Genomic DNA, 23553 nt, shown 5'->3' with positions numbered 1-23553 from the left:
CGCAGGGCCCGGCTTTTATATTAGCCAGACGGCCGGCAGACGCGGCCAGATGCCGAAAAAACAACACACACAGAAACTAGAAACCCGGTAAAAAATTAGCATGCAAACAATAGTCACTGCCGAAAAAATAAGGTTTGTTATATCGGGAGAATCTAGGCGCCAGAAAGAGCCCGATAGTGAGGCAATCAAATGCAATAGTCCGAGGAAAGTTTGCGAATGTCTTTAGACACCAACACGAGCCATATACGTGGTGGTTTCCTCTGAAACCGGTTTGACGCTATCAATATTTAAACGATTATTAATATTTGCGTTTATATTTCATTAAGTCTTTACCATTTTGGCAAAGTCACAGCGCGCTTTTGGCTGGGAAAAGACGATGTGATGGTAGTTAATTATCACAGCATCTTGACGGGGGTACTTTATTATAATATATGTACATATGTATAAATATGTCAATAATTTTCAATGATTCTACAAATAGAAGTACTTAAGGTATGAGTATAGATTGGGAATTCCCAGATAGCCGTTCCGGGTTTAAAAAACTACTAGAAAATCATCAGAAGTAAGCAGTATTAACTTTTAATATACAACAATTACATTTTTGTTATAGTTATACCTGTAATACCTAAAAAATAAAACTTGTATCGCCTCTATATGAATATTACAACTTGATTTCATTAGAACTCACAAACCTTGCCGAAATTAACACTTTTGAAAACGCTTCCTTGTTCTACTATCAATCCCAATTTATTCCATCCCATTTCATATACAAAATTCATATTTATTTTCCTGTAAAGCGTACACAAGCCCCTACAGAAATTAACATAATTTCCAGGCATATAGATAAAGGTTTGTTTTTTTGTTTGTTCCATCCAAACTACATTTGAAATGCAAATTAATTGGGAAATAAAAATGATAATTTAAGATGAGGACGTGCCTGAGGAGAAGTCGGGTCAATTCGATAAAATTCACCACACGTGTTATCACATCAGATCGGCTGACATTAGCTGGTTGCTATAGATATGCCGGTATATAGTGACAAGAGCGACATTATATGTAGTAATAAAATAATAATATATATTATAAACAACGAAAAATATTCTAGGAAAAAGAAGTCAAGAAGTTCTTGGATATTTTCCACACAGAAATAAAGAACAACGAATAAATAACAAGAAAGTATCAATGAACTTTATGTAACCATAATCAGTTATTAACTATGACCAGGAGGTATCTATGAACATAAAGTAACTATGAACATTAAGTATCTATGAGCATTAAGTAACTGTGAACAGTAAGTAATTATGATCAGTAATTAAATATTCTTATTAAGTATATATGATCAGTAATTAGTTATGACCAGTAAGTATGGATGATCAGTTACTACATTTGAACACTATTAAACAATGACTTGCAACTTTTGTAACACAACAAATTTCTGAGACTTGGCCGGCAGCAGTCACTTCGTTCCGGGGATGTTAGAACTAGTTGGGAATCATATGCACAGAAGTGCGAGACTTGTTTTGGAACAAAGAGCAACCTATTTGAATGAAACTGTGGAGTTAATCTTCTATATAATTTTACTAGTATATAAATCGGAGCATGCCGAATCGGTGGGCTATATATATACATATATATAGCTGCCATAGGAATAATAGGACGATTTATAGAACTAGGACCAGCAATTAATTATGATCAGTAAGTAACTAAGAGCAGTAATTTACTTTGCACATTAAGTATCTATGAACATTAAGTAGCTCAGAACATTAAGTAACTATGATCAGTAATTATCTATTCTTATTAACTCTGAACAGTAAAAAATTTATGACCAGTAAGTATCTTGAACAATAATAAACAATGACTTGCAACTTTTGTAACACAACACATTTCTGATACTTGTCCGGCAGCAGTCACATCGTTTTGGGGATGTTAGAACTAGTTGGGAATCATATGCACAGATGTACGACACTTGTTTTGGAACTAATTGAAGAGCAAGCTAATTGAATGAAACTATGGAGATAATCTTCTATATAATTTTAGTAGTATATAAATCGGAGCATGCCGAATCGGTGGGCTTTAGATATACATACATATATAAAGCTGCCATAAAGAAAATTATAAGATAAAAAATTATAACTTTTCCAGTTTTCAACAGATTTTCATCAATTTTTATGCTGAAGTTAGCTTCATTTCTTGTTTTAAATCAAGTTAAATTTGAGCAATGCTACTAGTCTATAATACATAAATCTAACTTCTACTTTTATAACTAAAGTTCTAAAGTTCTATTAATTGTTTAATTTTACAAATCATTGATAGATAACTATAAAAAGTTAATAACTGAGTAATTTAAGAACAATTTATTTTACTTACTTATATAAGAAGAAACCTAACAATTTTTCAACCATAAATTGCATGCACTCCATAAATGAAAACATCATTCAAATAAATGTGTCTTACTACTCTTTTATGGAAATATATTATTCTTTTATATAATAGATAAATATTATAAATAATATATAACCTATCTGTGTGATTATTAAATAACTTTGAATTATTCTATCTACCCCTCCCCGCAATATTAAACTTCTTTTCAGATTTTGTTTATGTTGTTTTTAATTTATTTATGTTTTATTCACAGTCATTTCTTATCGCTTAAATTCCTAATATGTATTTTTGTTTTGGTTTGGCTTAACCGCGGAATCCACCACCACCGCTTGAAGCAGAGGCTGAAGAGGATGCGGATGCTGAGCCACCGCCACCACGTCCACCGCCTCCAGCAGCCGACGCCGAGGACGAGGCCGAAGCAGAAGAGGAACCACCGCCGCCGCCGCCGCCACCGAATCCTGGACGTCCTCCAAAACCGGGTCCAAATCCACCGCCTCCTCCACGATTATAGCCACCAGGGCCGCCAAATCCAGGGCCACCGAATCCTGGACCACCGAATCCTGGACTGCCAAATCCTGGGCCACCGAATCCTGGGCGACCTCCGAATCCTGGACCGCCAAATCCTGGACCACCGAATCCTGGGCGACCTCCAAATCCTGGACCACCGAATCCTTGACGACCTCCACCGAATCCCTGGGCATTGGCATTAGCGTTGGCATTGGCGTTGGCATTGCCGCCGCCGAATTGTGGCAGGGCCGTTGCCACAGCCGCCAGAACGGAGAGCGCGATGAATAGTTTCATTTTGGGTTGTTGTCGCCTCGAGAGTGGTCCGAACACTTTGGTCCCTGCACCGCCGGCCGGCGGCTTTTATTCAGTTCCGCCTCGGGAAAGAGATTCGGTGATCGGCCATTTCGGTGATCCACCCTGAAGCGCGCACTATCTATCTATCTATCTGGCAGCAACAACAACGGATTACATACATATATTTATGGCCGGGCTCATTAGCAGGTTCGGAACGTACGAGATCGGCCGCAGGCCCTATACACTACACCGCCTAGACCCGGTCGGTGCAACCGGTTGATCTCACCTACGATCATCTCGAGCACCTCGGACAATCTACTGCTGCTGCCCGCATTCAGGTAAACAACAAACTATATATAAAATTACATATATATAATTATATAGCCAGACGTAGATGAGGCGCCAGTGATGTCATAGATCAACTAGTTTTGGAAGCACCAAGTCATAATTATTCCCAAAGGTATATTTCGGGTGTAGAAAAATATAAAAAGGAAGTTGTTTAATGGTATACGTTTTATAATGCAAGGTTTCTATAGATATATTTATAATACAAATTTATTTAATAACATTAGCTATTTTTCTGTGTGCCTTATTATCTTATGAGAAAATTAGGACATCGGTGTGCGGAAAAAGTTGGTTATTAATCCCTTAGGTAAAATATATCTTTAGGTTCTGGCAATCTACAATAAATATCCATTGCCTTTCGTTTAAAAATATCCGAATTCAATAAAAGAGTAAGATTACAGATTTATAGATTGATCTAAAATCTTTGGTTTAATTTACACCCAAAAACTCAGTAAATGTTCAATTTAAAAAGTGAATTTAAATCTTTTAATTAAAAATTTCAAGTTAGCTCCGGGAACTAGTTCGCCTTTGAGGCATCTCTGCCAAGCTAATAATTAAATTTCTCTATTGTATCTGAAGCAAATGACTGATTTAACTGTCCGCAAAATAATTTATGCTAAAATCATTTTCGATTGGACCTCAGTATTATAATTTATTTCTTTTTTTTCGCTACTCTCAACTTTTTATATGTTTGTTTGTTTGTTTATGATTTCCATAAAAGCCGCGTATAATTGATAATATTATAAAACGTGTATTTTGTCGAAATGTTAAATATTCTAATTAATACCGAAAGGCATGAAAATATAAAAACAAAAATCCAACAAACGAAATTTGTGATTCAAATTGGTTTGAAATGTGTTTTTACTTTTGAAGTAAGGATCTTTGAGTTGAACAGGTGTCAAGCTTTGAGGGGACTCCCAGTTTAGTGGGGCACATAAATATGCAACAGGGCATTGGAAAGTCTAATATATCCCCAAAGCCCGCATTATTCAAGACAAAATCCAGCCAAAACTGTATGACAAGCTGTATGTGCAACTATTTTTATTATTTCTGCCGACTTATATGCATAATTTAACGGCGTTTTTATACAGCTCAGTCTACATAGATCACGAATATAAACAGTAGCAGATCGGCAACGGTACTGAATGAGAATCTGTTTGTGAATAAAAATAATTATATTTAATAATAAAAGGCATTAAAAAAGTATTATAGTTCCTGAAATATACCGTAATTAAAGTACTGATTATGATAAAAATAAATATAGAGCATAAGAAATACATCCAAATAAATCTCAGGCGATTCCCCTAATGGTCTTGTAATTGTTTGCTAATTAACTAATTACCAAAAGAAGCCTGAGGTAATTACCAGTGGCTTGTCCTGCGACTTAAGCAGGTAAAGCATTGAAAACATAACACTGAGGTACCTAACTATCTTTTACAGGTAGGAATAGGAAATATAACTGATAAAATCGTTGACAGTCCAAAGCTGCTTAAAATTTGATGTGAATATTTTTTGTGCAACCTAAAAAAATCTTAAAATCTTCACATTAAATAGATATTAATTTAAATAAAGAACACTATTTTTTTTATTTTAAATTTTTTCAACAATTTTCTTTTACTTCAGACTTTCTTCAAACAATTACAAAATAACTTAAACTAATCACTAAATTAGGCGTTTATCCGTAGAAACCGCCGCCGCCGCCGGCAGCCGAGGCCGATGAAGAAGCTGAAGAGGATGCTGCTCCGCCGCCACCACTTGAGGCCGAGGAACTCGATGAAGCCGATGCTGCAGCACTTCCGCCGCCTCCACCAATGGGGACACCGCCTCCATACGGATTTCCGCCAAATGCGGCAATGGGACTTGGGCCATAACCACCATATGGGTTGCCTCCGAAGCCACCATAGGGGTTTCCGAATCCACCACCACCCCCATAGGGTCCATAACCTCCGCCTCCAAATCCTCCAGGTCCTCCAAATCCACCCCTAAAACGTCCGTGACCTCTAAATCCACCGGGACCCCTGAATCCGCCACCGAATCCTCCAGGTCCTCCGTAGAATTGAGGCACCGCCGAAGCAACGGCCACCAGCACGGCAAGAACAATGAGGGCCTTCATCACGATTCTCGATCTGGATTCTGTTTGCGATCACTGAGTTGTCTGGATTAGAACTGACGGACTCTCGCCGGACTGGCTATAGTATTTATACCGATTGTGATTGTATTAAATTGTATCCAAAAAAACAACAGAGCCGGAGAGTCAAAAAATGCGACAATTGAGACGAGACGAAACGAGATGATGGTGATAAATGGTTTTGGCAGATCACCTACCGATCACCTACCGGTTTTTACTTTATTATTTCAATCCAGTTGCTTTAAGATCTAATTACACAGAGCAACAAAAAAATGGAATTACACTTTTATAGAGCTTATTAAGAAACCAGAAAAAAATTATTAAAGTATAATAAATATTTTAGGGGAATTTCTCGGAGAATTTATAATTGTAATTTTGCTTTTAAAGGTGTCAGATATTAAGTGGTTTTTGTTAGAAGTTTTGTCTTTTTACATAATTAAACAAGACTTTTATTTATTATTTATATACTTTAAAAAGCAATTACCTTTTGTGAAAATAAATAAATGTATAAGTCAAAAGCCATATTTGATAAGGAAATAAATAGATAGAAAGGGTTCAAATACAACAATTTAAAAAGTTTACATTAAATTATATGTCCAAGTATTTACAAACTAAAATTCATTCATTAATATAAATTATTCAACATTTTAAAGAATACAATTTAAACCATAAATGTTATATTTAACCTTTTTAAAAACACATTAATACACTAATTGATCAATATTATGCTGCCTAGTGTCTTTGCCGGCTAGAATGGTGACTTTGTTTGCCGGGTGATTCCCCAAACTGGCTTCGATATTTGAAAACGCATAATTAACACCATTGGACGACCTACGCCCAGGTGCCCCAAGTGATGCGTGTGTTTATAATTGAGGATCACCGGAGTGTTTACAAAACCCATTCGGGGTCTGTGCTCTTCCTGATCTGCGTAGTTCCCCCTACTTACTCATCGCCATTTGATCTCTTCTAATGCCGATCATCTGACAAGTTCATCTTGAAGAGTTTATTCCCCTCGATCGTGTTTTGTTCGCCCCCAAAAGCGGTTTCAATGGCGTTGTTGTCAAACAAAAGATGCTCGTGTGGAGTGGATGGGGCAGTTTGAGCAGTTGGAGCAGGTGAAGGTGAGATCACTGGGCATTTCTCTGGGTTTCGCGATCTTTCTGCATGGAGAGGTGGCTCAGTTCAACCCAGAAAGTCTTCAGTCTACGATCGCTGAAGCTATATTTGTTGAGAGTCTAAAGTCCTAAGAGTGTTATTGAAATGATCCTTAAAATAGACGACTTTATTTGGCATCCCAATCTTCAGAAAGAAAGATTTTCATTATTGTAAAGTAAAAGAGAAAGCTTCAAGTGAATGTTGAAAATACATTAAAAAAAATACGATTGACATCAAAATCTACCCCATCAATCAATCTATAATCTATAAAAAGTAAAATAAATAATATAAAACCTTTATATCGAAACCATTCAACCTGAACTGGGATTTTTTCACTACTATAGCGAACAGTAGTTCTGTTTACCTCGATCAGTTTCGTTAAAGCAAATAATTCACACACGATTTTGCTAAACCAAGTGAGAGATATAGCCGGGAGAGTGAAATCTCCCATTCATGGCTATTTTAACTTTACACACTCACTCTGTGCATAATGATATGTTTGCATCGATCATTAGCGGGCCAAGAAAAAATCACTAGCCCTAATGATATACCTCTCTCAATTGTATTTGCAAAAACCCCACAATTCGGGGCTCGGGATTGGGTTCCATAACAATAAAGTCTCCCAAGCGCGAAGAACGAGATTTTTTTACAGATTCGTTGTTAATTAAGAAAACAACAAACAAATACAAATAGAAGAGAATATAGAATCTAAAAACCAGTTCTAGTGTCGTCATAGCACACATCGTTCCAGATGATATGTGACGAATTAGCGACTCATATCTGAAAGGGGTTTTCCAGGCCCCTGACTGTAAGTTGTGAAAAGTCAATTATCAATATAGTTCGGTGATTTTTTGTCGATAAAATTAGTCAGGGGAATCCTTAATTCGTAGATATTGCCTGTACTCTGGAACCTGGTGTGTAGTTTTATAAAATAAATTAATGAATTCGCCGGTGATTTGAATTTTGTTTACGTTTTTCGGTTTATGCAAAAAGTCGGTAACATAATCGCCTAATGGAACCGGTCGGTCGCCCTGGGGATCGTTTGTTTAATTTCTATACTCTTTTATTTATTATATTTCTTGCCAAATTAGTGATGATTTTATATAAGCCACCTGGGCTTTATGTAATTCTCCTTTGTGTGGCATGATTAATGGCCTTGAAATGGCGCAGCATCGAATGGGGATTAATAAACAAAAATTTTAATAACAACTTCCTTTATACTATTTCCCTGAATAAATAACCGAGAGTACTAGCTCTTGTAATGAACTGCAATTGCCAATATTTGTTTATTAAAATCCAACCAAATTGAAATAATTTGATGCTGACCAAAAACGAATATTATTCCATTAGCCAGGAGGTGGGAGCGGACCCTGACAACATCAAATATTATTTAAATGCCAACTAATGAACGTCATGTTAATTATGTAAACGCACACACACTCCCTCTGACCTGCAATCAATGCTTTGTAATATTTTTGCAGCATTTATCGTTATTGTTATTACCGTTTTTCCATAGTTTTCCCGCACAAATTGAAAAGCACCCATGCTCGGCGCCGAGGCAAACTTTTCAATTATGCGACCGCGGGGCTAATGAACAAAGCGATACATGACCGGCGTAAACCATCGTATGATATGCAATCTGAATTATTTAATTTTAATTAAAATACTGGGGATCGGACCCTGCATTTATGGTGTCTACTTTCTGGCTTCCATGAAGTGGCGAGGTATCGTTTTCCAGGGCGGCCGGAATGCTGCATACTTTGTGGCACCGCATCCACCTGAGCTGAGCCTGAACTGTGCGCTGAAATATGCACATTGGCACATTGATAAACATTTCACATTTACTTTATTTTATTGCCTAACATAAATTTGCTGCAAACAAAGGGGGGCTTGGTGCCCGGGCAATATTGTCAATCCAACAAAAGGCCAACAACTGTTGCAGCCAGAGAGAGCGACTCGATTCTCTTCTGTGGCAAACCGCCAACCGTCTGTTGGCCCAACTTCCGCTTTTCCGCTTTTATGTTGCAAAACTGCACCACAGGGGTTCATCGTCCTTGTGCAAATTGGTCTCGGAGTTTATTGCCGGGTCCAGACAACGGACTCGAGACTCTAGGAACAGCACTGCAAACAAAAACTATGTTAATTGAAGGAAGTCCAGGGTTCTAGATGATTTTCTACTTGAGTTAACCAATTAATTGAGGGATAATTTAGGCCCAAGTCTTTCCTAACCAATCCTCTTTATTAATATTTCCTTTAAGAAAAATTAAATCATATTAAATGTATATTTTCTCCTGTGCATAGAGCAGCATCTGCTGCTTTCCTTTGGCAATAAAACTGCACTTTCAGCCTCTGGCGAGGTCCTTCGTCCTGCGCTTGCTTAAGATTTCAATTTGTTGCCATTCTGTGTGTGCAACAATTTGCAATAGTAAAACTTTACCTAATGATAAATGTTTGTGGGGGACTCATAAAACTCCAGAAGAGAGCGGAGAGTCTGTCTTGGCCATTTAAGAGATTTATGTGGCCATGAGTGGCATCAATGTCTTCGTGGGGTTTTTGGGGGCTAATACAAGTCGCCCCGTAATAGGCCATTAATTTCGATGAAAAACTTTGCATGCCAGATTTTCCCTTTGAAAAACCACCAAAGTAGTGGAAAGTTTTCATCGCGGAATCTGTCGCGGTCGACAGCTGTTCAAAGGGTAAAGTGTGCACCATCAAGAAGATCACGTGACTTTCACACTTTTCACGTGGTTTCCTTATTAACAGTTTTCCCCGGAAAACTTTTAATGTTTCCCTGTCAAATTTATGGGGTATTTGCATACGATAAATTCAACCGGAAATGATTCTCACATATCTTGTTCTATTTACTTTTCTTTTTCCACAATTAGGGGTCAAAACTTTATTAAAATCTCGGGTAATACTTGGAAGCAATTGAGTGAGTTACAGCGAATGTTGACATCTCTATGGAAACTAGGATTAGCCATGGTAGCCACCGCCACCACCTGCACCTGCCGATGAGGTGGCTGTAGCGGTGGCGCTTGAGTGGGCGCTGCCACCTCCATATCCACCACCACCTCCTGGTCCGCCTCCGTATCCACCACCGCCGCCTCCAGGTCCGCCACCGTATCCGCCTCCATGGCCGCCGTGCTTGTGTCCGTGACCACCGCTGAAGCCGCCACCAAAGTGGCCACCTCCTGCTCCTCCTCCTCCTCCTCCTCCTAAGTGACCACCACCGAAGCCACCTCCAAGTCCGGGGCCTCCACCGATGAGACCGCCTCCTGAGTGACCTCCAAATCCAGGACCGCCTCCAATTCCGCCGCCACCTGAGTGACCTCCAGAATGTGCACCTCCTCCAGAGTGACCTCCACCGATTCCTCCTCCTGGTCCGAAGCCTCCACCGCCACCGCCACTGCCGCCTCCGTAGCCACCTCCCGGCTTGCCACCTCCATGGCCGCCGCCGCCGCCACCGCCACCAATTGCACCGGCCGACGAAGACGCAGAGCTGCCACCGCCTCCGATTCCTCCAAATCCAGGACCACCGGCACCTCCAGAATGACCACCTCCTATTCCACCGCCGCCGGAATGACCACCTCCAATTCCACCGCCTCCAGAATGGCCACCTCCGATTCCGTTGCCACCTAATCCGCCAGAATGACCTCCACCAATGGAGCCACCTCCTAAGAAGCCGCCACCGCCGCCGCCGCCGGAAACTAAGCCGCCACCTCCAGAATGAGCACCGCCTCCTGCATGAGCGCCACCTCCGAAGGGACCTCCTATGGATCCACCAGACAGGCCGCCATCGCCGCCATAGCCGCCTCCGAAATCGCCACCTCCAGCACCTCCATGTCCACCGCCATGTTTACCGGGTACAAGGCCACCGCCATCTATAGCTATAGCACCAGCTGACGCCGAGGACGAGGCTGATGCATGGCCACCACTTCCGCCTCCATAGCCGCCGCCTCCATAGCCTCCGGCAGAGGCCACTGCCACACAAACACTCAGCACTAAGAACAGACGCATCGGAACCTTTGCCACCACTTGGCACACTGACTGTGCTCCCTGGAGCTGCTCAGGCTTTTATAAGAGCAGTCGCAAAAAATAAAAAGTACAAATAATAGCGAAATGTTTGCGAAAATAAATTCGCAGAGCGCGAAAAAAAAAGAATAGCAACGGAGAGACAAGTCACGTTCCCAGTTCTGAGATCCCTTGGGTCAAGATCGGCAAAAAACTCAAAAAGCACTCTACTGCAGGTTAGTAATTAAAAATTAAATGAAAAATTTCAAATAAATATTAATTAAAGATCGTTTATTCCATTTATTCTAACTTTGATTAACTTGCATTAAAAATTAAAACAATAATAAAAGTTAAGTGCTATCAGACCTATTTCATTAAATTTCTCCAGTTCTGCTTAACAAGTTCAAACTATATTAAGGGACCCATTAAAAGTTGGTAATATATTGTAGCAGAGTGTTATTAGCTCCCGTGGGGAACAATAACGAGTTTTAACACATTTTAATGGGTTCGATTGTCTACAAATGCTGAACAAAAAACACACTATCCTCTCTCTAGGTAGAATTTGGTACTTTTGAAGGCAAGTTCTAGCAGCGGGGGATCAAGATACGCATCAAATGAAATGATCGATGGATCCAGTTAATGAAGATCAGGTAGGAAATCCCAAAATATTAAGAATAAAAAAACAAAATTGTATATAAACATGTTTAAAAACCAAATCCAATGAACAAGAGTATCTAGGCCTCGTCATCATCTATTATTTTTAATCACTGAATCTTATGTAAACAAATGTAATCATCATTTTGCTTTAGAATCAACTGCATTGACTCTTGGTTGGGCCAAGATTAGATTGAATTTCATTTAAATGATATGCGGTGGAGGCGTTCAATGGTTACGACAATGACCCTTAGGGTCTACGTCACTCCACAGCTTCTACTGATTAGAAAACAATCGTAACAGACCCACGGGCGATGATGATGATTATATAAAATTACTAAGCCCCTAAACATAAACATTGTAACGATTCATTTGCAAAATTAATTTTGGTTTTTAATAGTTTTAGTTAATAGTTCTATTCATTTAATATTCCAGCTTTTAATTTCTATACAAAGTTTATGACTTAATTGCAGTAATGCAAGTTGAAGCATTTCCGATTGCAATAATAAAAGTTATACTATAAGCTATTCTTTATTGTTTTAATTTATGATGATTTATTTATTTAATTCTCTCTGACATATTAGGTAATATGTATTTATAACCTGGGCTTCACAATACTCTTAAGTTCATAAATGTAAAAAGTAATTTAACCAAGGAATAGTCCTGCTCCTCGGTTAATGGAGCCCCCGATGTGAGCACCGCCGAATCCCAGTCCTGCAGTTCCGGAATTGCCGCTAAGGCTTAAACCATTTCCTCCGAGACTTGCACTACTCTTGTGATATCCATTGGATCCACCAAGGGAAATCGAATCAGCGTTAGATCCTAGAGTTGCAGAAGAACCTCCCAGCGATAGGGTTCCGGAACTAACCGGAGAAACCGGAGACAAAGCGGAGGCACCTGTTTCAGCCGCTTTTATCAATCCACCAGCTACTCCATGGGTCACAGAGACAGCTTCGTGGGCTCCTGTCAAGCCCAAAGATTCAGCCCCGGAGGATTCGATACTCAAATGTCCGGCGCTTATCTTATGAGATCCCATGTTAGAGCCAGAGGTTAAGGATCCTACAGTTCCAGTTGAACCTAGGGCCAAATGAAGCGATCCGGTAGAGGAACTAGAGTCCGTGGAGCCAGAAGATCCAATATTTAGATGACCCACGCCCGAAGATTCTTTCGAAGATCCTTTCGAAGAACCAGAGGTGTGCGATGCTCCGGAAGTGGTGGCCCCGGTAGTAGTTGCTCCGGAAGTAGCTCCGGAAGTCTTAATGTTCAGATGTCCGTGTGCAAGGGATGCAGTGCTGGAAGCAGTATGCAATGAACTGGATCCACTTGTTTCAGAAGCTTTGATATGCGAATGTCCGGCACTAGTCTTGGCAGAGCCAGCCTCCAGGGAGGCCGAAGAAGAACCAAATTTGGAGGATCCAGCACTTGATGCTACTTTGTAGTGCTCCGTCTTGATTTGGGCTGATCCTGATTGTTTGACTGCTTCAAGGGAAGCAGATCCAAAACCAGTGGATCCGCCAGTACTCAGATGTCCGGCAGATCCCGATCCAATGGATAGAGATCCGGAACCCTTTTTCGATGCACCGGAAATAGTACTGCCAGAGGACTCAACATTCAGATGTCCAGCAGTAATTTTGGCAGAGCCAGCCTCCAGGGAGGCCGAAGAAGAACCCATTTTGGAGGAACCAGCATCTCCAGAAGCTCCAATGCTCAGGTGTCCAAGGTTAGTTGATGGTACTTTGGAGTGCTCCGCCTTGATTTGGGCTGATCCAGATTGTTTGACAGCTTCAAGGGAAGCAGATCCGAAACCTATGGATCCGCCAGTACTCAGATGTCCGGCAAATTCCGATCCAATGGATAGAGATCCGGAACCCTTTTTCGATGCACCGGAAATAGTACTGCCAGAGGACTCAACATTTAGATGTCCAGCAGTAATTTTGGCAGAGCCAGCCTCCAGGGAGGCCGAAGAAGAACCAATTTTGGAGGAACCAGCATCTCCAGAAGCTCCAATGCTCAGGTGTCCAAGGTTAGTTGATGCTACTTTGTAGTGCTCCGTCTTAATTTGGGCTGATCCTGATTGTTTGACTGCTTCAAGGGAAGCAGATCCGAAACCTGTGGATCCGCCAGTACTCAGATGTCCGGCAGATCCCGATCCTATAGATGGAGATCCGGAACCCTTTTTCGATGAACCGGAAATAGTACTGCCAGAGGACTCAACATTCAGATGTCCAGCAGTAATTTTGGCAGAACCACCTGGCAGGGCAGCTGACCCGGAGCCAGTAGATAGAGATCCAGTACTAGCATGTCCTGCACTGATCTTGGCAGAGTCTGTCACGGAAGATCCAACGGAAGCTGATGAACTACTACCATGTCCGGCATTGCTCCAGCCCGTTGTGGAGCCAGTCTTTTCAGAGGTTTCAATGTTGAGGTGACCAGCTGTAGAAGCTGATCCTGTATTGTAGTGCAATGAGCCGGTTTCCGTGTTCCCAGTGGCTCCGATACTCAAGAGTCCGACTCCTAGAGAGGCTGAGCCAGAGTTGGTGGCTCCAGCGGTTTCAAGACTCACATGACCAGCTCCGGAGTTGGAATTTCCTGTAGAACCGATGCTTAAATGTCCTGCATGAGTGGATCCAGCTTCCGCTCCGGATGTTGCAGCTCCAATGAGACCGCTGACAACCTTATCTGCCTTCTGTGCACCCAACGAGGCCGCTTCAGCTCCCAGAGAGGCCGCAGTGGATGCTGTGGAGGTCACTGCATTGACTCCAGTACCTGCCACACCCAGGAGACCGTTAGTTGCTTGCTTCACCAACGATCCGGCAGATCCTGAGGAGTGCTAGCCGCTGGCCGAAAGGCCTCCCAATCCAATGGATGCTTCATTGGATCCTGCACCGCTGTAGCTACCGCCCAGATTCAGACCAGGCAGACTTCCTTGAACGCTGGAGGCACCTCCATTGCCTCCAAGTCCAATGCTTCCGCCACCAAAACCAAATCCAAAACCAGCGGAGGCCAGGGACACGCAGCCGGCAGTCAAGAGTAAAAGCAATCCCGTGGGAATCATTGTTTGAATGTCACTAACGGCTTTCCGAGAAAACACCAAGCTTATATAGAACCGAAAATACGCTTGACTAGATATCAAAAGACGTCATAACATTATACAGTTTAGCTTAAAAAATAGAAAGTCTTAAAATAAAATTCAAGGTAATGAAAAGTTACAAAACCTAAGTTGAACTACATCAAGAATTATGAACTCTATAACAAATATATATATTAAATATGACAAATAATAATTAATCTTTTTTGTATCTATACCTTAAATATATAAATAAAAGTTAAGGAGTTTCCACTGTTACCACTAATATTTGGTGACGTTTTTTTGTTAATTAATTCACGGCAAGAAGGAAAAACAAGTTCCTAAGCATTTATCAAACGGTTTTTTGCTTAGGTAAGATGGTTATTGGTTTGGGGGATTCACCTTTGTCTAAAAAAAACACGCGTGCTAAAGGTAGTCTAGCAAAATATTAAAATAAGTATTAAATTAAGGTCAATCAAATCTTGGTTTACCCTTACTTGATAAAAAGAATAAATATAATAAACAAAAAATAAGCTCAAAAATGTATAAATCTTTAAAGAAACTATCACAATTTTTTAACCCATTTTTTTATAAGAATATCATACAATATTTCTAGAAAAAGTTCAATATTATCTATGCTATTTATTATACAAATTTCCAGCTTAAGGTTAGAGTATTTCAAACTCGTTTTTATCATATTTATAATTTCCAAGTCTATAAATACTTTCAGAAATTAATTTGCTTAATCAAAGCTCGATAAAATTAGCAACGTTTTTACAGCTTCACCTTTCCCGTGGATCATTAATGTAACATTATTTAATGCTATGCATTCTCTTATATACTTGAATTATTATTTAGTGACAATAATAGAGATTTATATTTAAGTTCCCTTTGTTTCTTAAGCCCCTCTTAGATCCCAGATATGGATACAAAATTATATTTTCCACTCTCGGTGCAACGTGCACTTTGTTTTCGCCAACTCAGACACAGTTTTTCACTTAACTTGGCTTGCTGGTGTGCAGGAAAAGCGCAGCTCAGCTTCACAGAAATGCAAATACCAAATACCAAGACAATGTGGGCCGAATCCCAAGAAAGTCGAGTCGGATGAGGCAGCATCTAAGGACCGGGTGTCAGCTGGCTTGGCCCACTGGCATCTGCTGGGGGCAGCAAATGGAAAATTGTACTCGCAGGAAAGGAAATCTGCTTACAAATGCATGTATCTGCTGCTGTTGCGAAATCTGTTACGGCTTTTGTGGGGCGAAAGAAACACTTGACTTCCGCTTCCGCTGAAGTTTCGCCATGCATATTTCAAAATGCAAATACTCGCATATTCTCAGCAGTTAAAGCTAAGTACAAAGAAGCGAATAACTAAGTAAATATTGAATTTGGGGCAACTTGAGCTAATGGGATTTTTAATCTTTTGTTCCCCTTGATATGATAAGTGACAATCTCCTTACTTTCTTCGTTCTATATTTATTGTTAAATAAATACTTAAATTAAATTAAATTAAACATGTATTCCCTGCTATCTGAAACGGAAACCTCTCCTAGAACGATTAGATTCCTCTGGCGCATCCTCGGGCAGTTTTCCCAGGACCTGCAGCATCCTGCGGTAGAGCATCTTTCGCACATCTGTGGCCCAAAGGAAGTCCATGTGGTTGAACTCCTTCTGGGGCACCAGATACTTGCCCGTCACGTTGCCCAGGTCATCGCACATGGCTTCCACATCGTGGGGATGACACAGTAGGTCATTGGTGGAGTAGTAAACAAAAGTGGGCACCGTCACCTGGCTGAGGTTGTAACGCGGAGGCAGGTGTTCCCTATACAATTGCATATTCTTGTTGGAACTGTAGCTATATGGAGCAAAGCGACCGCTCTTGATGATCTGAATAAAGTGCTTCACCTGCTTGGCAGCCACTCCGGCGGGATAGTGTCCCAGAATCACAGGGAACATTTTCTGGAATAGATTTCAAAGGATATTCCAGACTGGAAATAAACTTTAAGGAGACTGCTTACCCTGTTAAACTCATTCCAATTACGACCCACGATTCCAAAGACTGCCTCGATGCACAGTCGCTCCGTTTCCTCGGTCATGCGGCACAGGAAACGGAACTCTCCATTGAACATCTCGCGTATGGAACTGCCCACAAGGCTCTAAATATATACAAATATATAAGAAATTAAGTAAAGAATTTAAATCCAAAAACTCACATTAAAATAAAGACTGATGGCTCTTATATAGGGATGATCCTCGGTCTCCTTGGCATACACAGCCGGTGCCATTGCCTGCATGGAGAGCACCTTCTCATTGTAAGCTGGCCGCATGGAGCACATCACAAAGAAGGAGGTGCAACCCTGCGAGTGGCCACCGTAATGCAACTTCGGAAACCCAGTGACCTTCAGCACATGGTCAATCATGGCGGGCAGGTCATACATCCCGATCTCGTGCCAACTAAAATCCCAGAACTTGGACTCGTCCGGATCCAGGGTGGTATGATTCCTCGAGTAGCGATTCCCACGCGCATTGCCCAGCCACACGTCGTAGTTGTGGTCGGCCAGCAAATAGGCTGCCAAGTGAGATCCGGCCGTTAGCACTTGGTCATTAATCACGAGGACAGAAAGAGGGAACTCACCCAGGCTAACATTGGGACCCATTACCACAAATCCCGCCGAGCTGTCCACGAGTCCGTGCTGAAGCAGGAAGGGCTGGGCTCCCTCCTTGCGGATGCGATGCAGGGTGAGTATGTAACCATCCTCGGTGGTCACATGATGCACCTCCGCCTCGTAGCCATACTTGGCGATTAATTTGTCCTGCATGAGATAGTCGATGACAGTAAGAGCACAGAGAAGAAATGGTAACAAGAAAGGTTTATAAGAGGTTTTTATTTCCCATAGTTAAGTTGTCTATCATTTTTAAAGAAAAATCTTGTAAATCAGGGTGTGAAATAATATTTAAAAAATATAATATATGGCAAAACCTCTCCCCTTTTTATGCTCAGTGCAATCATTAATCTTCTTACCACGCTAAGTGTGGAGTCCTGCTTAATGTTCTTGCGCTGCAATCGCTCCTCCAGAGTCTCATCCTCGACGCTCTCCTCCTCCTCTTCCTCCTCCTCCTCGTCCTCCTCATCCTCCTCGCCGCCTATCAACTGACCCTGTGTCCTGCTGATGAGCACACACAGGCCCAGGAGCAGGACCAACCGCATCCTTAGATTTTGGCGCATCTTTATGTGGCGGCTAAATTACGGAAAGTGAAACCACGGCGAGCTCTCTCTCAACCACAAGGCAACGCGACGCGAACTCAACTGAAGACTAATTCGAAAAACCTGTCAAAAACCAACGAACTTCTGCAGGGCTTGCAACAAAAAATAAAAGAAATAATACAAAAAAGAATGCCGAAATACGAAAAAACTTTCGATCAGACAACAACATTGCGCACTGTGACGTGTTACCTGCTTTTGTTTACCTTTTGATTGCGTTTTACGTTTTCGGCCAAGTTAATTAAATATGACCACGAAAAGGGGGAGGGAAGGGAGTGAGCAGGGAAAAGTTTTGTTTTGGGATGCGTTGGGCGTAATAATCAGAAAACCAGAAAACTTATCAAGTGCAAGAAGTACAGTGAAGCAACAATTTCGAGAGACTTTATCAGAGCTCCATTACAACATGTTCTGGTAGTTATCTATCTATCAGCTTTTATTGTCTTTAAATTAAGATTCCATTTCAAAAACCACATAAACTTTCCGCCAGACTGGCTTATAAAAATGTATATTTGGAAAGTTTTTCAATAAATATCAATAAAATATTAAACACAAATTTTAATTAACACATTTTCTTAGATCATAAAAAATAATCCCCATTTAGTAAGTGCGGCACCAAAACAATTCCATTAAGGTAATTATCATTCGTTGTCCTCTTTCAACCATCGAAATGGCTTAATAAGCCAAACCTTTTGTGGCCAAAAAAAAGCAGCGGCCACAAATGAATTTTTTGTTGGCCATCAAAAGAAAGTAAAAGTGTCGAGCCGTTGTTGTGCCGGCTGCCTTTTTGAATAATACATCTATATAATTTATACATATATATATTTTTTTAACGGCTTGGCATTACATAATTGGCACTTTGGCCGGCTGCCAAGGCAAATAAACCATTTCGCTGGCCGATTATTATTTTTTGTTTGATTTCTTTTGCTATCATTTCCATTTTAATGGGAACCTTTGATGACACCTTTTTTTTGTTTATTGTTTGGCGGTCATTCAATTACGTAGGGCAATCGACCCTCCAGAAATTGTTCCATTTGCTCGATTAATTTATCATTGACCAGGGTCTTTACATCACCGGAGATGAGAAAATCAAAGTGGTTGAATTTGGGGGAATTAATGCGCCTCACACCCTTCACAGACTTGAGCATCCGGGAATAGATCCCGTGGACACCTTCGGGAGTGGCAATGGCATCGGTTTCACCAAAATACAATATAATTGGTACCGTGATCTGGCTAATGTTATAGTTTATGGCTTCAATGCCTCGATATATCTGCATATTCTCGACGGGTCCAAAGTCATAGGAAATAAAGTCACCCGATTTCCAGATCTGTTGAAGATGACGTATCTCCCGGGCAGAACCGCCTTGCAGAAGATGTTCATAGTTGAAGGCTTCAAGGAGCTGTGGAAGATTATGTGTTAAATTAAAAATATATATAAGTTTTTAATATATATTTAAGTAAGTACCTTCTTATTGCTCTGGGCACTGCCTGCCAGCTGCTTTGTGTAATATTCACAGATATCCCGCTTACTTTGGCATATTTTTGGTAGATAGCCCGGAGGAAATATCTCCAATTGCTTCCTTTTTTGTCGTTTCTGAAGAAGTTAAAGTTAAAGAAAAGAATAATTACAATTAAAGATAGTTAATAATTACATATAAAAGTTAAATAAAGTTATATTTGGAAAGTGGTTATTTGTACTTCACTTTTCTTTCTTTAGCCCCGATTTGTAACTAAATATTTTCTTTTAAAGCTCTATTTAAAAGCTTCTTATTTTTGCATAGTATTTTTCCACAAGAATACAATCCACTCAGCTGATTTGTCTAGCTTTTCCTAAGCTTCAGATCCACTAAAATTATATTTTTAAATCGCCCCAGGGGGTTATCACCGAGTGAGTGTATTCGTTCTTTCCCCAAATAATCTCTCATACTCTCCAGCTCTCAATAGTTCCTTATCTCTATGTCGATGTCAAGCGATGTCAGCGGCATTATCACTTATACAGAGAAAAATAAATCATGTAACTAATCAAGAAATTGAATTTACAATTTAAATACATGATTATTTAATTATTACAGATATTAATGTTCAATTTAATAACCAAATAAATGTCAGGAAAAATTTTAATTTTCGTTTCCAAAACAAAATCAAAATGCTACATAAATTTTTAAGTATAACGAAGTAAATATTATTTCCAGTGTCTATCCCTGATCTCATCTCCGGAGCGGTCTCAATCCGAGACTCAGTCACCGCGCGATGTTCAGACTAAGCAATCGTTTTCCCGCCTTTCTGGGCGGTCTACGCCACGCCTCCTCCGCCGGCGAGGGTCAGCGGACCGCCCTTTATGACTTCCACGTGCAAAAAGGTGGAAAAATCGTCAACTTTGGAGGCTATGCTCTGCCCGTTCAGTACTCTGACCAGAGCATCATCGCCTCGCATTTATACACCCGCCAGGTGGGTTCCATCTTCGATGTGTCCCACATGCTCCAGACACGAGTCTTCGGCAAGGATGCGGCAGCCTGTTTGGAATCTGTCTGCACGGCGGACATCCTGGGCACTCCCAATGGCAGCGGCACCTTGACCGTTTTCACCAATCCAGCAGGCGGCATCCTGGATGATCTCATCGTGAACAAAGTTAGCGAGAAGGAGCTCTATGTGGTCTCCAATGCGGCAATGAAGCAGCAGGATATGGGCATCATGAGCGCAGCAGTGGTGAGTGGAGAGTGCAGTGTCCCTGGGAGAGCTCTCTTTTTAAATTCTTTTTTTTTTTCAGGACAACTTCAAAGCCCAGGGCAAGGATGTGACCATTGAGTTTCTCACTCCCACCGATCAATCCCTAGTGGCTGCTCAGGGACCCCAAGTGGCAGCCAATCTGGCCAAACTTCTGCCAAAGGATGCATCCCTGGAGCAACTCTACTTCATGACATCCTTCGTCACCACTCTGGCTGGTATTCCCAATGTACGGATCACAAGATGCGGCTATACTGGAGAGGATGGTGTGGAGATCTCCGTGGAATCCAACCAGGTTCGGCACCTCACCGAAGCCCTACTTGAGAGTGGCAATCTGAAGTTAGCTGGCCTGGGTGCCAGAGATTCACTAAGACTGGAGGCAGGTCTCTGTCTCTACGGCAGTGATATCGATGCCAAGACCACACCTGTGGAGGGAGCCCTCGCCTGGTTAGTGGCCAAGCGACGACGTGCTGCTCAAGATTTCCCAGGAGCTCAGGTGATCCTCAGTCAGCTGAAGGAAGGTGTGACACGAAGACGTGTGGGATTAAAAATGCTGGGAACTAAACCCCCACCAGCTCGCTCGGGAGTGGCCATCTTTAGCCAGGGTCAGCAGGTGGGTCAGGTGACCAGTGGCTGCCCCAGTCCCAGTGCGGGATATAATATAGCCATGGGCTATGTGACCGAGAACCTCAAGGCGCCCGGCACCAAAGTGGAGCTCAAGGTGCGGGATAAGCTCTACGAGGCCGAAATTGTGAAAATGCCATTTGTTAAAGCCAATTACTACAATAAGCCCAAGAAATAAATGTGAAGGGATAAATTTAGACCTTATAACTCTCTAAAAAACCCTAATTAACTAATTAATTAAATCATTTTATCTGCATTTACCTTGACAAACTTCATGAGATGCCGCACCTGGTTGGAGTCGAAGCGCACCTGTCGACGCAGTTTTGCCAGTGGTGCCAGGGCCTGCATCAGCCGGATGCGTTGATTGAATCGTGGATGCACCGAGCAGAGCACCAGGAAGGCATTGAAGGCCTAAGAGTAACATTTAGGAGGGAGTTCCTCACCTGTGACCCCTGAACAGCTCACCTGCGAGTGCCCAATTAGTAGGACTTGGCGTGGGTCCCTCTCTGGAGTTGGCTCTGGATCTCCCTCTACCTCTGACTCTGGATCTGTCGCTGTCGTTACCTCTGGCTCTGCCTCTGTTTCCATTTCCGCGGCATTTGGGTCTCCTCCTCCTGTTCGTCCTTTTGGCTGCTCTTCCCCACCTGTCACCACCGCCATGTGGTCAATTATGGCCGGTAAATCGTAGGCGCCGTGCTCGTGAAAGCTAAAGCGCCAGAATGCCGGCATCACGTCGGTCAAGTCGCTGTGCTGCCTTCCATATGGAGCCACGCCGCGCAGATTGGCCAGCCACACATCATAGCCGCGTTGATGCAGCTGAAAAGCTACACGGAAAATAAAAATATGTATCATAATCTTAACAGATAGGAAGGAAAAAATGAGAATCCATATAAACATTAAAATATATATTTTAGTTGAGAGTTTAATTCTTTAATAAGTCCCTAATCTAACAATTATTTTTTTGGTAAATTCAATGAATTCTGTATTTTTCTGAGTGCTTTCTCGCTTACCCAAACTCCGCTCTGGCCCCAGGCAGACCCATCCCAGCGAGGAGCCCAGCAATCCATGGACCAGGAGCACGGATTTAGCTTCCGGGCGTGGAAGCCGGTGTAACTGCAACTGATAGCCATCCGTGGTGGTTATATTGTGAACTTCATGGCTCACATTCAGGACCTCCAGCCAATCCAGCTAATGTTCACCAAAAGAAATTCTTTGTAAAATATTTAACTAATAAATAATATAAAGAATAATATAGAAAATACATCTATAAAGATAGGATTTTCTATTATAATTTCATATTCTATACAAGAATTTAGTGTCCTAAAATAAGGATGAGTGTCTCTTTTCCACTTGATTGACACTTGCCGTGTTCCATTTGAAACGAGACTCCGGCGGAGTGGCTCTACAGGGACACACAATGATTACGACTTGGATGGCGGTGATCCAGCCTAACTCATTCATTTTGGACATTCAACTGAACTGGTCTCATATGAGCACGAATTCACTAATTGCCCAGTTTCCCCCAGATTATCTTTCCACTTGACTAAACGACAGAAAATAAAATTTAAAAAGGGAAATTTGGACAAAGGGTGAGTTTACTTGGTACAAAGTTGCCTGTATTTTGGCTTGGTAAAGGTTATTAAAAAATAAATTCATATTTAAATAAATTCAACTTAAGAAATTACCATTTAATATTGGTTATATTTATATTCTGACTCAAACTCAAATACTTTTAACAATATTTCAGCAACCTCTTCTGGAATTTTTCTTCTCATATTTACAACCAATATAAAAAATACCCGCCAATGCAATTCGTAATTAAATAAAGCTTAACGGAAAGCTTAAATAAAATAGATTGAATAATGCCTGGGCGGCCGTATCCTGGCCAAAATCCTTATGGAAACGCTCACAATTAATTGCATTTCCCCCTTTATCACCCTGTAATATTCATACTCCAGAGGGGGAGGAGAATCCTGTTGCCATTGCAATTCAGGGGCAGACCACTTGCCGGTAGCATCGTTGTTTACTTATCGCTGGAAGAGATAACAATTGACTACGCAGACGGCTGAAGAACAACCAGGGAAAAAATCCCAGCGAACTTTATTAAAATTATGCACAAAAAACAAGAGGGGGAAACACAAAAAATCCGAATGAATAAAAGGGCAAAGAAAGCGAGGTCCAAATTAAATGGGAATCCAAAAACGTGAATGCAAAAAATACCCGCAAGGATTGTGGCAATGCGACTGGCAACAAAGGACACGCAATGCCCATTGGTGCTCCCGCTCCTCATCCTTCTCCTTCCCTTCGGAATAAGGACTCTGGCACCGACGGCATCTGTGTGCAGTCAACAGGATGCGAAAGTGCAGTCGATTAACGGAAGCGCACAAGGGTGCGAGATCCTCTGAC

General features: G+C 41.4%; 5 protein-coding genes across 5 annotated transcripts; 1 reads left to right on the top strand and 4 right to left on the bottom strand.

Annotated features, from left to right (window-relative positions):
* Positions 1-2592: 2592 nt before the first annotated feature.
* Positions 2593-10873, bottom strand: LOC110183436 (uncharacterized). The gene is given in 6 exon segments (XM_086831147.1): positions 2593-3240; positions 3243-3290; positions 3293-3318; positions 5218-5661; positions 8843-8932; positions 9787-10873. Coding segments are annotated over 6 exon segments (2205 nt in total). The 5' UTR covers positions 10829-10873; the 3' UTR covers positions 2593-2685.
* Positions 10874-12006: 1133 nt separating this feature from the next.
* LOC110183446 (uncharacterized) lies at positions 12007-14531 on the bottom strand. Its single transcript, XM_020951726.2, has one exon. It carries the CDS (start codon positions 14529-14531, stop codon positions 14307-14309), a length of 225 nt encoding a protein of 74 aa, XP_020807385.2. The 3' UTR covers positions 12007-14306.
* Positions 14532-16067: 1536 nt separating this feature from the next.
* Positions 16068-17377, bottom strand: Lip1 (Lipase 1). The gene is made up of 4 exons (XM_020951718.2): positions 17176-17377; positions 16754-17109; positions 16559-16696; positions 16068-16499 (listed from the first exon to the last, which is right to left on the bottom strand). The coding sequence occupies exons 1-4, from the start codon at positions 17357-17359 to the stop codon at positions 16068-16070; spliced, it is 1110 nt and encodes a 369-aa protein (XP_020807377.2). The 5' UTR covers positions 17360-17377.
* An 897-nt stretch (positions 17378-18274) lies between these two features.
* Lip2 (Lipase 2) lies at positions 18275-22608 on the bottom strand. The gene is made up of 7 exons (XM_086831146.1): positions 22498-22608; positions 22158-22335; positions 21792-21971; positions 21613-21695; positions 21409-21558; positions 19265-19393; positions 18275-19199 (listed from the first exon to the last, which is right to left on the bottom strand). Exons 1-7 carry the CDS (start codon positions 22606-22608, stop codon positions 18789-18791), a joined length of 1242 nt encoding a protein of 413 aa, XP_086687272.1. The 3' UTR covers positions 18275-18788.
* On the top strand, positions 19993-22073 carry LOC110183431 (aminomethyltransferase, mitochondrial). Its single transcript, XM_020951712.2, has 2 exons — positions 19993-20505; positions 20567-22073. Exons 1-2 carry the CDS (start codon positions 20050-20052, stop codon positions 21323-21325), a joined length of 1215 nt encoding a protein of 404 aa, XP_020807371.2. The 5' UTR covers positions 19993-20049; the 3' UTR covers positions 21326-22073.
* Positions 22609-23553: the final 945 nt, after the last annotated feature.

Source organism: Drosophila serrata, unplaced genomic scaffold, assembly GCF_035046125.1.
Source record: "Drosophila serrata isolate PLE 108 unplaced genomic scaffold, ASM3504612v1 contig_240, whole genome shotgun sequence".
NCBI lineage: Eukaryota > Metazoa > Arthropoda > Insecta > Diptera > Drosophilidae > Drosophila > Drosophila serrata.
Note: the sequence above shows the minus strand (reverse complement) of the source record. Positions and strands in the feature narration are given on the sequence as shown.

Bases quoted from the DNA above. Each gene is read 5' to 3' on its own strand.
- LOC110183446 (XM_020951726.2), bottom strand. From the start codon at position 14,531: ATGATTCCCACGGGATTGCTTTTACTCTTGACTGCCGGCTGCGTGTCC.
- LOC110183431 (XM_020951712.2), top strand. From the start codon at position 20,050: ATGTTCAGACTAAGCAATCGTTTTCCCGCCTTTCTGGGCGGTCTACGC. The intron at 20,506-20,566 runs GTGAGTGGAGAG...TTTTTTTTTCAG, and splicing joins GCATCATGAGCGCAGCAGTG to GACAACTTCAAAGCCCAGGG.
- Lip1 (XM_020951718.2), bottom strand. From the start codon at position 17,359: ATGCAGGACAAATTAATCGCCAAGTATGGCTACGAGGCGGAGGTGCAT. The intron at 17,110-17,175 runs GTGAGTTCCCTC...CTCACTTGGCAG, and splicing joins GGGTCCCAATGTTAGCCTGG to CCTATTTGCTGGCCGACCAC. The intron at 16,500-16,558 runs GTAAGCAGTCTC...AATCTATTCCAG, and splicing joins ATTGGAATGAGTTTAACAGG to AAAATGTTCCCTGTGATTCT.
- Lip2 (XM_086831146.1), bottom strand. From the start codon at position 22,608: ATGAATGAGTTAGGCTGGATCACCGCCATCCAAGTCGTAATCATTGTG. The intron at 21,559-21,612 runs GTGAGCTGTTCA...TGTTACTCTTAG, and splicing joins TACTAATTGGGCACTCGCAG to GCCTTCAATGCCTTCCTGGT. The intron at 19,394-21,408 runs GTAAATGCAGAT...TAACTTCTTCAG, and splicing joins ATCTCATGAAGTTTGTCAAG to AAACGACAAAAAAGGAAGCA.